The 15,544-nt window shown below is 42.6% G+C and overlaps 1 protein-coding gene across 1 annotated transcript; it reads right to left on the bottom strand.

Annotated features, from left to right (window-relative positions):
• LOC107613322 (origin of replication complex subunit 1A-like) lies at positions 79-5,436 on the bottom strand. The gene is made up of 16 exons (XM_016315269.2): positions 4,464-5,436; positions 4,211-4,346; positions 3,860-4,012; positions 3,620-3,760; positions 3,384-3,535; positions 3,200-3,299; positions 2,959-3,081; positions 2,715-2,876; positions 2,566-2,623; positions 2,227-2,405; positions 2,013-2,127; positions 1,715-1,785; positions 1,148-1,243; positions 715-791; positions 459-542; positions 79-259 (listed from the first exon to the last, which is right to left on the bottom strand). The coding sequence occupies exons 1-16, from the start codon at positions 5,315-5,317 to the stop codon at positions 193-195; spliced, it is 2,568 nt and encodes an 855-aa protein (XP_016170755.1). The 5' UTR covers positions 5,318-5,436; the 3' UTR covers positions 79-192.

The following is a 15,544-nucleotide window of genomic DNA, read 5'->3' on the forward strand; positions in this document are numbered from 1 at the left end:
TCGGTTCCATCTTTTAACTGAACAAAAGATGTTGGAACTAATGATTAAATAATTGCAAGTACTATAAATTTTCCACAATTACAGAAATTATAAAATAATTGAACGAAAATATATGGGCAAAATTTTTCTTTGCACTTCAGAGGCACTTTGGCAAGAATGTTCCAATTGAAGAACATAATGTAACTTTCAGTCCTAACTTAGATACTTCGACAGCCAAGGAAGATCCTTGCAGTCTCTCAGTGCAAAGGCTACATCATCGCTGCCAAAGTAAAATGAAACCAATCAACTTATTGTGATCAAATCAAATGTAATTAAGTAAATGCAATAAATAAAAAGAACAGATTCAACACGAAGCATATGTGTCTATGTCATATTAAGCATAATCGCAATATTTGTTTCTAAAATATAAAGACTCTATTCTATAGAAACAACTGTGACAAGAGATATTAAGAATTAACCTTGGGAAATTGAGCTGCAATTTTTGCAGCCTGTGCTTAGCACCTGCTTCACATAAAATAATCCTGCATTCGCCTAGCTTACAGCTGCAAACAAATTAGAACAGAAAAGTCTCAGTTTTAAATTATATGGAATTAGCATGGATCACATGCATTTTTTTAGTGTCATTCAAGTATTAGGCATGACAGCATTTTCTCCATTTCAGCTCAACAGCCACACCATATCAAATTCATGCAGAAAATGTATTAGAAATCTTACCCAACTTGCAGAAGAACATCATATCCGGGACACACTTCAGAGTTGCTTGTACAAAGACACGAAACCGTCATTGCCAGCTGCATTGTCAAATATAAGGAGATTATATAAGAATGGAAATATAAATTACATTGAACCTTCAGTTTCCATAATATAAGTTTTTTAACGAGAAAATCTACAAATTTTGCATGGGACAGCTCTGATGAAAGGAGCTAAACCAATACGGAGACAAGTTAGCTTCTTACTAGTGCGATTCTAGTAGAATGAACTCAGATAGAGATCTTATTGTTTTGTCAAATATGCATGCATCAAATAGACAAATACTTATCTAAGATGTAGACTTCATGTACTAAGGACTAATGTGTGAAGCTGCCAAGCTCTATGTATGACCTGAATGTATACAAGAGTAAAACAACAATGAGCTTTGGAAACTAACCTTTTCAAAAGTGGTTTCCCCCATTCCTGTTTTATAAAGTTCATGAACCATAGCTGTCAGGAAGATTTTGCTAAGTCTGGAACAGCTTTTTATCACCTTCAACAAGAATGACATATACAGTGTAAGACCGAAATGAAATGCTGGAAACATTCCTCCAAGTAAATGAATGTACAAAACTGCCTTATTACCTAGAAATCATATCATGGATTTTGCAGAAGAATATGCACATGCAGAACTGCCATTGATAACATCAACTTCCTATTTTAGAATGACATATGACTGGTGTGGTTCCACAAAATTACCAGTCACAGTTGATGAACTAAAACGGTGTTCGTATTGTAATTCTAAGCCAGAGTCATGTAAAAGAGAGTCGTCTTCTATGGAAAAAACTCATGTTTTCTAAAGTACCTAGCTGATGTAGATCAGCAACACTTTGTATATGTAATTTAAGTCACCACTACATCTCAATGATCTCACAATAACCTAAGGCATCATCTGTCATTTGCGAAACACAATGAAAATTCCAAAATCAATAAATAAATCGGCAAACTGGAAGTTTTAACTCACTTGAATATGAGGTGCCTGGAACATTTCTTGAATGGCAGCTTCAACGTCAGTCATACCAACAAGTCCTTTTCCTAGAAAGAATATGCAAAAAGGGATTACTAGGCAGAAGCAGCACAGCAGGAGTAAGAAGGAATTTATGCATATAGGTGATCCTATAGACTTTTAAGTTAATTACGTAATCCAAATATTCTAGCATTTAAGGCGGAAGGTGAAGCAATGACAGATGTGTATATCAATACAAAGCATGCAGACCTAGGCAAAATCCTATTTGTAAAATACGTAGGACACGTTCATATACCTGCCGCAACAAAATCAGGATTCACAGTTAGCTTCTTTATACGATAATCTGCTATTTCAGCTGCACGTCTGCATATCTCCAAGGCACGTCGTGCATCTCCTGAGATTGCTGCAACCTGAAATAGATGCGAATCAATGACATATTGTGCCAAAACAAATGTCTATTATGCACAACAAGATATGAGGAAACTCATCTTAATGAAACAGAGACTAACCTTTCTTGAAGCAAATTCTATGGCTTGCTTTTCAAATATATCGATTCCTTTAAGGCGACTTGAAATGATTTCTTGAAGCTGCTGATAATTATATGGGCCAAAGCAAAGCCTCTGTATGCCCATTCGACTCGATATGCGAGGAAGTAACTTCTCTGGAAGATCCATGGTATTTGCTATCCCTGAATTCATCAGATTATCACAAGCCTAAGATATTTTAGGGTAGAAAGCCATTGCGGATGTATAATATGGATTCTTGTTTCAGCTTTCCCCTTATTTAATTTCCCCAACCAATCTGGAAGATCATAACACTGAAAAAATATGGCATGCCATAGGTCTTACCTATCACAATAAGTTTGGAATGTGCCTTAGTAGGCCAGTCAAGAATATTGTACAGTACCTGTAATTAATGCAACTTCATCATAATGTGATTCGTATACTAAAGAATAATGATCCAAATAAAACCTTTTGTAATAAAATTTGGAATTTACCGACTGGTTTCTGGTTACAAGAAGATCAAGCTCATCAATAAGCAAAATACATGGCCGATCAGCATCTTCCCCAGTCTTCTTCCCTTCAACAAATCTCTCATGCAAGAAGTGAAGAGCCTTTTTCCAGCTAACCCTGTGCCCATTTAATGCCTCATATATGACCTGAAGGAATATTGGAGCTATACATAAATCGGGAATATAGTCCATCTAAAGCTAAAAACAGTGTAGATTTCATTAACTTTACCCTATAGATATTCTCTGGTGAAGCCAACTTCAGACCATTAATCTCCACAAAACAGTAGGGTTTGATGTTTCCTGCATCAACTTCAGACCTCAAACTCCTCATTACTGATAGAACGCTCATTGTCTGCAGTTGCATATGAACAAAAGTTAACACCGAAAAATTAATAGATTGCTCCACAATAGCCAATTAAAGCCTCATTTGACTAAATAAACAATAGCTGTAGAACATAAGAAAAAAATACCTTGCCAGTTCCTGGAACACCATGAATATAGAGGCAACGCCCCAGACATTGATCATCACAAATAGCACCTTTAATGAATGTATTTATCTCTTCCATTTCTCTATATAAAAGCATGCATGATTAGTAACTTGAGAGAGAGAGATAAAAAATCTCGAAAACGAAAATAATTCAAACTTCAACATACTTATTTCTACATGGCAACGATTTAGGCAATGATGCTAACAATAGTGAAGCCTTTACTCTCTCGAGATCTGTTTGTTTGTGAGACCTTACATGCTCCGGAATTCGTTTTGTACCTATCTTCTGAAGTCCAATGAACCGTCCTTTGTATTGATTCTGCATCATTTCAACATATCTTTCTTTAGGAAATCATAAATCTCAAACGAAGCAGAAATATAAAGTTAAAAGCAATGGACATACTGCTGCCGACTGATGACTTGTTGATGGTTGAGATCGTGTATTTTTTAAATTCTCCTCTTCATATACAATATCATCATCTGTATCAGAGTCTGATTCCTTGGAAACATTCCAATCTTCATCACTGTCAATCTCTTCGCCATCCTACCATGTAAGTATAAGCCCATGAATAATGGCATTAACTTATTTAATGAGAACAAAGGATACTTGAATTTCTTTTTCCCGATCTTCTAACATGATTACCTCTTTTTCATTGTCAATATCAGCAAGACGTTTGAAACTGTGCCAATGAATGTCATATTCATATTCACATAAGAAAATATCATCTCCCTCATTGCTAGCCTTGGCATAGTCTTTCGGGGTCATAACAAAGCAATGTCTAAGGATAGATTCCATCTGCAGTTAAGACAGAAACATCATGATAAACAAAAGGAGAATTCCTACTACCTTAAACTTCAGAGGCAGCCATGGAGTAAATTGCTGCAGGTTATGATAAATTCAAGAAGCTTGATAGAAGAAATCAACTAGTGAAATTTATTCATGCTAGCAATGTACTATTTGAATGTTAAAGCCAAAAAAGTTATAATATAGCACCTCAATGTCTGCAAATTCGTTGGTTTGATACAGTTCCCTGCTCAGGTTATGAGGTTGTCGCCCAGCAGAAGTCTCTTCTGGGATCACATACCACCGCACATGACACCAGTAGTTGTCATCCACTTCTTTCCATATACTGCTCACACCAATACCAATTTTACAAATCAAGGAAAACATCTAATCGATATCAATCACCATAACTACAAAAAAGCAAACAGTACAAGCTCCTTTAATTGCACAACATAAGATGTACCTTTGAATATGCGCAGCCCATAAATCACTTGAAAGAAGCTTCTGCCTCAGCGTCCTACTTAGTTTCTTGCCCTCTGGCGGCTTTGGAAAGCTAGCTTTCCTACCCATCTTACGATCCTCACAGAAACCACATACCCAATCCCCTTCAGGAACCTCTTTCAATGGAGGCGTCAAGCACTTCAAGTGAAACCCACCTAAACAATCATCACACTCAATCATTACCTCACTTCCAGAATCAAAGCAAAGCCTGCACTCCTCCGCTTCAGGATCTTCATCATCGGAGCTAGCATCTTCCCTCCTCTTCACATAAACATCATCACCAACTCCAAACTCGCCTCCATCATAAACCACCTTCTTATAATACACGCGCCTCTTAGTCAACCTCCCACTCTTTTTTCCACCTTTATCTCCATTTTCTAATTTCCCCTTTTTTGCAGCCATGGCTCTGGTAACAACCTTTCTCTCACTCTCCATCTTCCTCTTCTTCGTTTCCGACTGCTCAGGCGATGCCGGAGCAAACTGAATCTCAACCAAATCCCTGGCTTTCGCATTTTTTTGCTTCACTTCTTCACCGGCCTTCTTTTCAGATCCACCTTTAACAACCGAAGCACTTCGCGCAGTTCCAGTTCTACGTTTTATCACTTCGGTGGAATCATCGGCGTAATCAATGGATTGGCGAAAGTTGGCAGGTTCGGTGGAGTTGAAGTGGAGGGACCGTTGGCGCGTGGATCTGCGTGGAGTTGGCAGGGATTGGGGAGTGAGTGGAGTAATGGCGGGTGATGGTTTGTAATTGGATTGGGATCTGAGATTGGGCTTTGAGGGAGATTGAAGTGACTTGATTGGAGTTGCAGCCATGGATGAAACGAACGGATGAAGCTGCAACTTGGAGCTATAGTTAGGGTTTCGTGAGAGAGAGTGTGTGTGTGTCTGTGCTTAACTACGATAAGAATTGGCGCGAAATGTTCCCTCTCGCTCCCTCACCTTTTGAACAACGTCTATTTTTTTGCGCCTTTTTTGATTGTTGGGCCAAGTGATGGACCCTTTCAGGCCCAACCTATCAGCCCAGTTTTTGTAACGAATATATATGGTAATTAGATTGTAAAAAGGCATGTACTAAGCCTTCTTATCGACAAAAGAAAATTGCCTGCTAGACAAGAACAGAAATAAATAAATAAAATCGTCTACAAAATTATATAATTTTCCAATTACTCTCTGAAAAAATTTTTGAACAAGGAAAATATCCAAAGTTTTTTTTTTTTTTAACAAATGTCTAATTTATATTACTAAACATAGATAAAAATGGTTCCTCTTCAGAATAATATTATGCATAAAAGCTAACAAATTTTTTTATACAAGTATACATTAAAATCAATTGTTAAAATCAACTACTAGTATAATATATGTTACGTTGGGTAACCAGAGATTAGTGGGTTGGATTCGTTGGGTTGGCCCAATCGTCTGAGGAGGGAAGCCTTCGAGCGGGTTCGCGCCTTTAGGGCCTCCGTCCGACTTATGAGTGAATGGAGAGTGGTACCTGCAAAGACACTCCGATGCCTAAGTCAGCAAGGGTGTAAGCAGGTCTAGAGAATATTGGGACTTAAAGATACCTAAGGGGTGTCAGTGTATTTATAATGGGAGCCAATAACCACCGTTGGAGTAGTTTCACTTTATGAGGTGAATAACCGTCCCTTTATCTTAGGGAGATTGAGATTTGGTTCCTGGAAGTGGGTTGAGAGATTTTAGGGGCAGTTATTTAGTATTATCTACCAGTTAATCCTCGTTCCCGACTTCCTTAGAGTAAGTCGTGGCAAGAACCGACTTCTCAGGGGAAGGTCGGTGTAAGGTGAGGCTCAATCCTGTGGGTTGGGCCTTTGTTTGGACTTGGGCCTTAGCGTTGGGCCAGGGTATGAACAGTGCCCCTACTTGAGCCCAATTTCTTTCAGGAATTGAGTTCAAGTATTCTACTCAGGGTTGTAGCCGACTTGTAGTGGAACCGACGTGATTTTTTAGAACCGACGTGAATTTTGAATTTCTTCAGTCGCGTTTAATCAAGCGTCGCGTTTGTTAGGAGTTTACGTATTCATACGCAGGGATCAGTTACATTGGGAACGGTGCCTCTCTTTAAATGACGGCCTCCATTTTTACCATTATGCCCCTAACGTTTTTATAAATACTTTCCCTCTCTTTCCTTGCTTCGTTTCTGAAAACTTTCGCACTTCCTCTCCTCTATTCGAAAGAAGCTCTCATTCGAAGGAATTCCCCTTTCTCTGCTCCTATTCTTTTCTCAAGTAAAGGTTAGTTTTTCTCCACTCTCTTTTTACGAAATGCTTTTGTTTGCATGTTTTTATTTTAGAAAGGAGAGTTGGCTTGTAGACTCCTAGTGACTTTGTTTTACTTGGTTCCAGGCCCTTTAGAGACCCTGTCTTTGATCCTTTTTTTTCTTTTTCCTTTGTAGGTTTCACTATCCCCTTCTAGGAAAAAATGTCTGTGGTAGAAATCCTTGCTCAATGGGTAGATGTCACGGTTCTGGGGGAAGAACCTCTTGTATATACTGATTTCATTACCAACCTTCGCACTCATCATAGAATTTGTGCTTCTGACGAGGACGAGCCGAAGTATGAGTTGGTTGCCCCTGGTCCGGAAGACCGGGTTTGTTTTAGGAGGGCTTCTGAGGCAGCCCCTCATTTTTTCTATATGTATGAGAGCATGATTACCCGCTTGGGCATTTTTCTTCCTTTTTCTAACTTTGAGATAGCCGTTTTACGTCACTGTCGTGTTGCTCCTTCCCAACTTCACCCTAATTCTTGGGGTTTTCTGAAAATTTACCAATTTATCAGCCATGCATTGGACTTTCCGACTTCTTTGAAGATTTTATTTTTCCTCTTCCATACGACTAAGCCCTTTAGTGGGCAAAATAATAAACAGTAGTGGGTGTCTTTCCGGGCCATACAAGGCCGGAGAGTTTTTACCCTTTTTGATGAATCCTTTCATGACTTCAAAAATTTCTTTTTCAAAGTTCAAGCTGTAGAGGGTCACCACCCCGTTTTTCTGGATGAAACTTCTTCTCCTCGTTTTTCCCTGTACTGGCTAGAGGCCTCTCCTTGTGAAAAATACAGTTTGGATGATTTGGATGAGGTGGAGGCAGCCATTGTGGGGTTCCTCCGGGAAGTATGGGGGAGAGCCCCCTACTTGGATACAAAAAAGTTTCTCCAGGGGTCTCCGTCCTTTGTCCAGGCTCAGCTAGGTAGCTTTTTGTTTGTTTATCATATTTTCCGACTTGATGGTCGCACGACTTGTTTCTCTGGCTTGTTTTACTGACTTTAGCTTCCTAATTGCTTTTACAGAGATGGCGAAGAAGAATTTCAAGGAGTCTTACCAGAGAGTTCAGGAGGCCAAGGCGAGGTCCCGCGCCAAAGTCGGCGGCGCCAGGGCAGCTGGTCCTTCTCTTCCTTCTCCTCCCCTTCCTTCCCACAATTTGGGGACCCCCACCCGACCTATTGTTATTTCTTCCTCAGCCTCTTCTCTGCCGTCCCCTCCTCCCCGATCTTCCCCTGAGCCAGAAAAGAAGAAGCGCAAGACTTTAGAGTCTGGCTCTTCTTTTGAAGGTGAGGCCAAGGTGGATGCACCTCAGTTTGTTCGGAAGCATATCTATCCTCATACTCGTATAAGTATCGATGATGCTTCTGTTCGGAACCACCTTACTATTATGGCTCAGGAGAGTATCAGGGCGGCAGGGGTATGCACGAAGTTCCTGGATATTTTTTAGAAGACCCCCCTTAGCTCTTTGGGTTCATCCTCGAGGGTTGAGGAGTTAGAGGGGAGGCTTCTCTTATATCAAGGGCGGGAGAAGGAGTTGAGGGAGGAGGTCGCCAAATTGAAAGAGGAGAGGGATGGCCTCCAAGAGAGGGAGAGGAAGTTGCAGGCCCAGTGTTCAATGGCGGAGGGCCTGAGGGAGAAGGCGTATGAGAGTTATTCAAGTTTGTTCGAGGACCTTGTGGGGGTGAGGAAGGATTTTCTGAGATCTCAAGAAGCTTATACAGAGTTGGAGGACTCCATTGCTGATGGAGCTGAAGAGGCATGGAGGATCTTCAAAGAACAGGTCGAGGTCATTGCTCCTGACCTGGATCTCTCTCCTTTGGATCCGGATAAGATCGTGGTCGACGGAGCTATCGTTTCTCCTCCCTCTCCCCAATATGTCACCGAGTCTGATCTAAAGACTCGGAGGCAGAGGATAATGGAGTCCCCTCCCCGAGTTCTTCGAAAGCTCCTGGAACTTCCACTCCGTCTCCTATGAATATTTCTCTTCTTGGCCCTGATAGCGCTCTGACTACTCTCCCTGACTCTGGTGGTACTCCAACTACTCTTCCTGATTCTGGTGGTGCTCTAACTATTCCTCCTGGCTCTGGTGGTGACGTCTTTCCTAACTGAAAAAATTTATTGTGGCTATATGGGGGCCGGCCTGTGGGTCCCCCCTTTTTGAACTATTTATTTTTATGTTGTGGTGGTATTCTGCTGACATTTTCTTAGCCTTTTATTGCCATAAACAAAATATTAAAAATATCCTTTTTTGGATAAGAGTTTAGGTTACCTTTGTTGGTTGTGCGCATGCCTTTCTGTTTAGGTTTCAAAAAACCTTTTTTATCCTTGTTTTGAAAAACCTTTTCCTTGGATAATTGTCCTTTCTTTTTCTTAAATTTTTCTTAAGGACTTGGGACAGCCTTTGCCTTGGTGCTTTCTTATAGGTTTTCTGATCTTTTTTTGGTATTCCTTATACTCAATTTTTTTATTTATTGAGTTCTTGTGACTTAGGTTATTTTTGCGATGCATTTCTTTGTTTCTCGGTTTTTTCGACTTGTAAGTCAGATAATTTCCGAGTTTATCACGATCGACCTTTATAACATCTTTACACCGACTTGTACCTCGTCGTTTTATCCTGACGACCATCTAGATCAGTTCATGGGATTTTCACGCTTTGTCGAGCTTAAGTCGGCGCGTTTCGTAGAAAGAAAGAAAACGAGAAGGAATTTATAAGAGATATTGTAAAAGATCTTTATTTATTTGCTAAGGTACTTTATTGCTACTAAGGGTTTTTGACTATCTATGGCCCTTAGTCTCTACTGTGATGCCTCGTTAAAACCCCCCCCCCTTCAGAAAAAACCCTTTTCTTTTGGGAAAAAATCATGAAGTTGGGAAAAGAGTACATCAGGGAGTAGAGTTCGCTTTTAACTATAGTACCTTTTCATATTACAAGCATGCCATGACCTTGGTAACTCGGTGCCGTTCAAGTCGGTCACCTTATAATAACCTTTTTCCTAAAACCTCACAAATTTTGTATGGTCCCTTCCAATTAGCAGCGAGCTTCCCTTCCCCATATTTGTTGACTCCAATGTCGTTTTTGATTAAGACCAAGTCGTCTGGGGTGAAATTCATTCGTTTCTGATTAAGACCAAGTCGTCTGGGGTGAAATTTCTTCGAATGACTTTTTTGTTGTATCTAGTGGTCATTCTTTGCTTTAATGCCGCTTCCCTTATCTGGGCTTGCTCTCGGACTTCGGGGAGCAATTCAAGTTCCTATTTGTGCCCCTGTATGTTTCCGACCTCATCATGGAAGATCACCCTTGGACTTTGCTCGTCGATTTCTACTGGTATCATGGCTTCCACGCCATAGACAAGTCGGAAGGGTGTTTCCCCTGTGGCATATTGAGGCGTCGTCCGGTAAGCCCACAACAATTGTGGGAGCTCCTCAGCCCAAGCTCCTTTTGCGTCATGTAGCCTTTTCTTTAATGCTGCCAGTATGACTTTGTTAGCTGCCTCGACTTGTCCATTTGCTTGTGGATGTTCTACCGAAGTGAACTGGTGTTTGATCTTCATACTAGCTACCAGGCTTCTGAAGGTAGAGTCGGTGAACTGGGTTCCATTATCTGTGGTGATGGAATGAGGTATCCCATACCTTGTGATAATATTTTTGTAAAGGAACCTCCGACTTCTCTGGGTCGTGATGGTGGCTAATGGTTCTGCTTCTATCCACTTTGTGAAGTAGTCTATTTCCACAATTAAGTATTTGACTTGTCCTGGGGCCTGGGGAAAAGGTCCTAACAGATCCATCCTCCATTTTGCGAAGGGCCATGGAGAAGTTATACTGATGAGCTCCTCGGGGGGAGCCACGTGGAAATTTGCGTGCATCTGGCATGGCTGGCACTTCCTCACAAATTCTGTGGCATCCTTCTGCAAGGTCGGCCAGTAGAACCCAGCTCGGATTACTTTTCTGGCTAGCGACCTGGCTCCGAGGTGGTTTCCGCAGATCCCATTATGAACCTCTTCTAGTACTTCAGTGGTCCTTGAGGTCGGTACGCACTTCAGCAATGGTGTTGATATTCCTCTTTTATAGAGGATATTTTTCACCAGAGTGTAGTGTTATGCTTCTCTCCGGATTTTCTTGGCCTCTTTTTCCTCTTTGGGGAGGATGTCGAATTTTAGGTATTCGACCAAGGGATTCATCCATCCAAGGTTTAATCAGGTGATTTCAAGGACGTCTCATTTGTTCTCTGTTTTTACTACAGAGGGTTTTTGGAGAGTTTCCTGGATCAGGCTTTTATTATTCCCCCCTGGTTTGGTACTTGCTAATTTGGAGAGGGCATCTGCTCTGCTATTAAGATCTCGAGTTATGTGTCTGATCTCGATTTCTGCAAAGCGCCCGAGGTGCCCCAAATTTTTTTCTAAGTATTTCTTCATATTTGGGTCTTTAGCCTGATACTCTCCGTTTATTTGGGAGGTCACTACTTGAGAGTCGCTGAATATCATCACTTTGTTGCACCGACCTCTTCTGCCAACTTTAAACCTGCGATCAGGGCTTCATATTCTGCCTGATTATTAGAAGCTGGGAATTCAAATTTGAGGGAAACCTCTATTTGTGTTCCCCCTTCGTTAACCAGTATTATGCCTGCACCGCTTCCTGCCTTGTTTGAGGATCCATCTACGTATAGTTCCCACGTAGTTGGCTTTTCCTCTTGGTCTCCCACATACTCCGCTATGAAGTCGGTGAGGCATTGGGCTTTGATTGCCGTCCGAGTTTCGTACTTCAAGTCAAACTCAGATAGCTCTATCACCCACTGAACCATTCTCCCTGCAACATCCGTCTTTTGGAGGATTTGCTTCATAGGTTGGTTCGTTCGGACTCTTATTGTGTGGGATTTGAAGTAAGATCGTAACCTTCGTGAGGCTATTACTAAGGAGTAAGCGAACTTCTCTAGTTTGTGGTACCTTAGTTCAGGGCCTTGTAGAACTTTGATGGTGAAGTACACGGGATGCTGCCCGACCTCATCTTCTCATATCAGGGCTGTTGCTACAGCTTTATCTGCTACAGACAAGTATAGAACGAGCTTTTCCCTAACTAGAGGTCGGGTCAGGATTGGAGGTTGGCTCAAGAACCTTTTGAACTCCTGGAATGCTTTTTCGCACCCTGGAGTCCATTCAAACTGACATCCCTTTCTTAGTAGAGAGAACAGTGGAAGGGATTTTAATGCTGATCCAACCAAAAACCTGGAGAGGGCTGCAAGTCGACCATTCAATTGTTGAACCTCTCTTAAGCAAGTCGGACTTTTCATTTCTTGGATGGCTTTGCACTTGTCGGGATTTGCTTCAATCCCCCTTTGTGTCAGCATAAATCCCAGAAATTTCCCAGCCTCCACCGTGAAGGTACACTTTGCGGGGTTTAGCCTCATCCCATGTAACCTTATGGTGTTGAAGACTTGCGAGAGGTCTGTCAAGAGGTCAGTTTCTTCCTTGGTTTTTACCAGCATGTTTTCTACGTATACTTCCATTAACTTCCCGCGGTGGGGAGTGAACATCTTATTCATCAGCCTTTGATATGTGGCCCTAGCATTCTTTAATCCAAATGGCATGACCACGTAGCAATAGTTTGCTCTAGGCGTGATGAATGATGTTTTTTCTTGATCCGACTTGTACATCGGGATCTGATTGTATCTCGAGTAGGCATCCATAAACGACAAGTATTGATACCCCGAGCTAGAATCCACTAGAGTATCAATGCTTGGAAGTGGATATGGGTCCTTGGGACATGCCTTATTTAGGTCGGTATAGTCGATGCACATCCTCCATTTGCCGTTTTGCTTCTTGACTAGCACTACGTTTGCTAGCCATGTTGGATATTTAACTTCTCTGATGAAGCTGGCTTCCAGGAGTGCTTGTATTTGCTCCTCCACCGCTTGAGCTCGTTTTGGGCCGAGCTTACGCCTTCGCTGCTGTACAGGTCGTGACCCCGGATATACTGAGAGCCTATAGGACATGAGCTCAGGGTCTATCCTAGGCATGTCGGAGGCTTTTCAGGCAAAGAGGTCAGAATTGTCTCTTAATAGCTTTGTCAACCTTTGTTTTAAGTTTTCCTCTAGGTTGGCTCATATGTTGGTATTTTTTCCTTCCTCTTCGCCGACCTGTACTTCTTCAGTTTTTTCCCCTGGTTGTGGCCGCAACTCTTCTTTGGCTCTCGCGCCGCCGAGCTCAATGGTGTGGACTTTCTTGCCTTTTCCCCTCAGGTTCAGGCTTTCATTGTAGCATTTTCTTGCCAATTTCTGGTCTTTCCGTACCGTTGCTATCCCCGCATATGTTGGGAATTTCATGCAAAGATGAGGGGGTAGACACCACGGCTCCGAGTCGATTTAGGGTAGTTCTGCCAATTAAGGCATTATATGCTGACCCCACATCGATGATTATAAAGTCTATGCTTAGAGTTTTGGATTTTTCCCCCTTTCCAAAGGTCGTGTGGAGGGGTAGGAATCCTAATGGTTTTATTGGCGTGTCGCCTAGTCCGTACAAGGTATCAGTGTAAGCCCTTAACTCCTTTTCATCCAACCTTAGTTTGTCAAACGCGGGCTTAAAAAGGATTGTCTGCTGAACTCCCTTGGTCTACTAGAGTTCTGTGGAGATGGGCATTGGTTAGGATCATGGTTATTACCACTGGATCATCGTGTCCAGGGATTACTCCTTGCCCATCCTCCTTTGTAAATGAGATAGTTGGGAGGTCGGGTGCTTCGCTCCCGACCTGGTAAACTCGCTTGAGGTGTCTCTTGCGAGACGACTTGGTGAGTCCCCCTCCCGCAAATCCCCCCGAGATCATATGTATGTGTCTCTCGGGAGTTTGCGGTGGTGGGTCTCTTATGTCCCCGTCATCTCGCTTTCTTTTCCCATGATTGTCCGACCTTTCCATGAGATATCGGTCAAGTCGGCCTTCTCTGGCCAGCTTTTCTATCACATTTTTAAGGTCGTAGCAATCATTCGTCGAGTGACCATACATCTTATGGTACTCACAGTAATCGCTACGGCTTCCTCCCTTTTTATTTTTGATGGGCCTAGGAGGCGGTAGTCTTTCAGTATTACAGATTTTTCTGTATACATCCACTATGGAAACTTTTAGAGGAGTATAGGAGTGATATCTCCTCGGTCTGTCGAGACCGACCTCCTCTTTTTTCTTGGGCTCCCTTTCTTTCTCTTTTATCGAGTGGGGGTGCCCAGGTCACCAACTCGGCTCTCGTAGTCTGGCATTCTCCTCCATGTTGATGTACTTTTCTGCTCTTTCTTGTACATCGCTCAAGGAGGTGGGGTGCTTTTTGATATGGACTGCGAGAAGGGACATTCTCTAAGTCCATTTACTAGTCCCATGATGACTGCCTCAGTGGGCAGGTCTTGAATCTCCAAGCACGCTTTGTTGAACCTTTCCATATAGTCCCGTAAAGGTTCTCCGACCTCCTGCTTTACTCCCAAGAGGCTCGGTGCGTGCTTTACTTTATCCTTCTGGATGGAGAACCTCATTAAGAACTTTCTCGAGAGGTCCTCAAAGCTGGTGACCGACCTAGGAGGCAGGCTGTCGAACCACTTCATCGCTGCCTTTGACAAGGTGGTCGGGAAGGCTTGCAACGAGTAGCATTAGAAGCATCAGCCAGATACATCCGACTTTTGAAATGCTTAAATGATGCTTCGGATCTGTGGTTCCGTCATAGAGGTTCATATCAGGGCTTTTGAAGTTTCTTGGCACTTTTGCCCTCATTATGTCCTCACTGAATGGATCCTCTCCTCCCAGGGGCGACTCTTCTCGGTCGCCACGGGAGTTCCGACTTCTAAGGGAGGATTCTAGCTTTAAGAGTTTTTCTTCTAACTCTTTTCGCCGCTCTATCTCTTCCCTTAGATTTCGCTCCGCCTCTCGTTATCGCTCTAATTCCTGTTCCAGCTGTTCCAAACGACCTTGGTGGCCATGGACCAGCCCCATCAACTCGGCTGCGTGGGTGGCCCTTCCTTTCCCAATTCGCGTCCCTCCGAGGAGTTTACCTTTGGGTTTTTTTAACCCGGAGGTGCCTTCTCTATGCTGGTCGTTGGCTCCCTGGTGAAGGGTCAGGTCCGCATCATTATTTCCGGTGTCTAGATTTTCTTGTTCGGAATCAGACGCCGTATGACCATCCTCTGGTGAATTATTCGCCATTACTGGTGGATCTCTCGGGTCTCCGGCAACGGCGCCAATGTTACGTTGGGTAACCGGAGATTAGTGGGCTGGATTCGTTGGGTTGGCCCAATCGTCTGAGGAGGGAAGCCTTCGTGCGAGTTCGCGCCTTTAGGGCCTCCGCCCGACTTGTGAGTGTGAGTGAATGGGGGGTGGTACCTGCAAAGACACTTCGATGCCTAAGTCAGCAAGGGTGTGAGCAGGTCTAGAGAATATTGGGACTTAAAGATACCTGAGGGGTGTCAGTGTATTTATAATGGGAGCCAATAACCACCGTTAGAGTAGTTCCACCTTATGAAGTGAATAACCGTCCCTTTATCTTAGGGAGGTTGAGATTTGGCTCCTGGAAGTGGGTTGAGAGATTTTAGGGGCAGTTATTTAGTATTATCTGCCAGTTAATCCTCGTTCCCGACTTCCTTAGAGTAAGTCGTGGCAAGAACCGACTTCTCAAGGGAAGGTCGGTGTAAAGTAAGGTTCAATTCTGTGGGTTGGCCTTTTGTTTGGACCTGGGCCTTAGCGTTGGGTCAGGGTATAAACAATATATATGTTAGAATATAAAGTATATATTAAAAATAA

This window comes from Arachis ipaensis, chromosome B08 (genome assembly GCF_000816755.2).
Source record: "Arachis ipaensis cultivar K30076 chromosome B08, Araip1.1, whole genome shotgun sequence".
Classification (NCBI taxonomy): Eukaryota; Viridiplantae; Streptophyta; class Magnoliopsida; order Fabales; family Fabaceae; genus Arachis; species Arachis ipaensis.

What these genes read in the sequence shown, in the direction of transcription:
- LOC107613322 (XM_016315269.2), bottom strand. Translation starts at nt 5,317, where the DNA reads ATGGCTGCAACTCCAATCAAGTCACTTCAATCTCCCTCAAAGCCCAAT. An exon ending in GTGTTCCAGGAACTGGCAAG is followed by an intron (nt 3,082 to 3,199) that starts GTATTTTTTTCT and finishes ATGCAACTGCAG; the next exon opens with ACAATGAGCGTTCTATCAGT. An exon ending in TTGCAGCTCAATTTCCCAAG is followed by an intron (nt 260 to 458) that starts GTTAATTCTTAA and finishes TTACTTTGGCAG; the next exon opens with CGATGATGTAGCCTTTGCAC.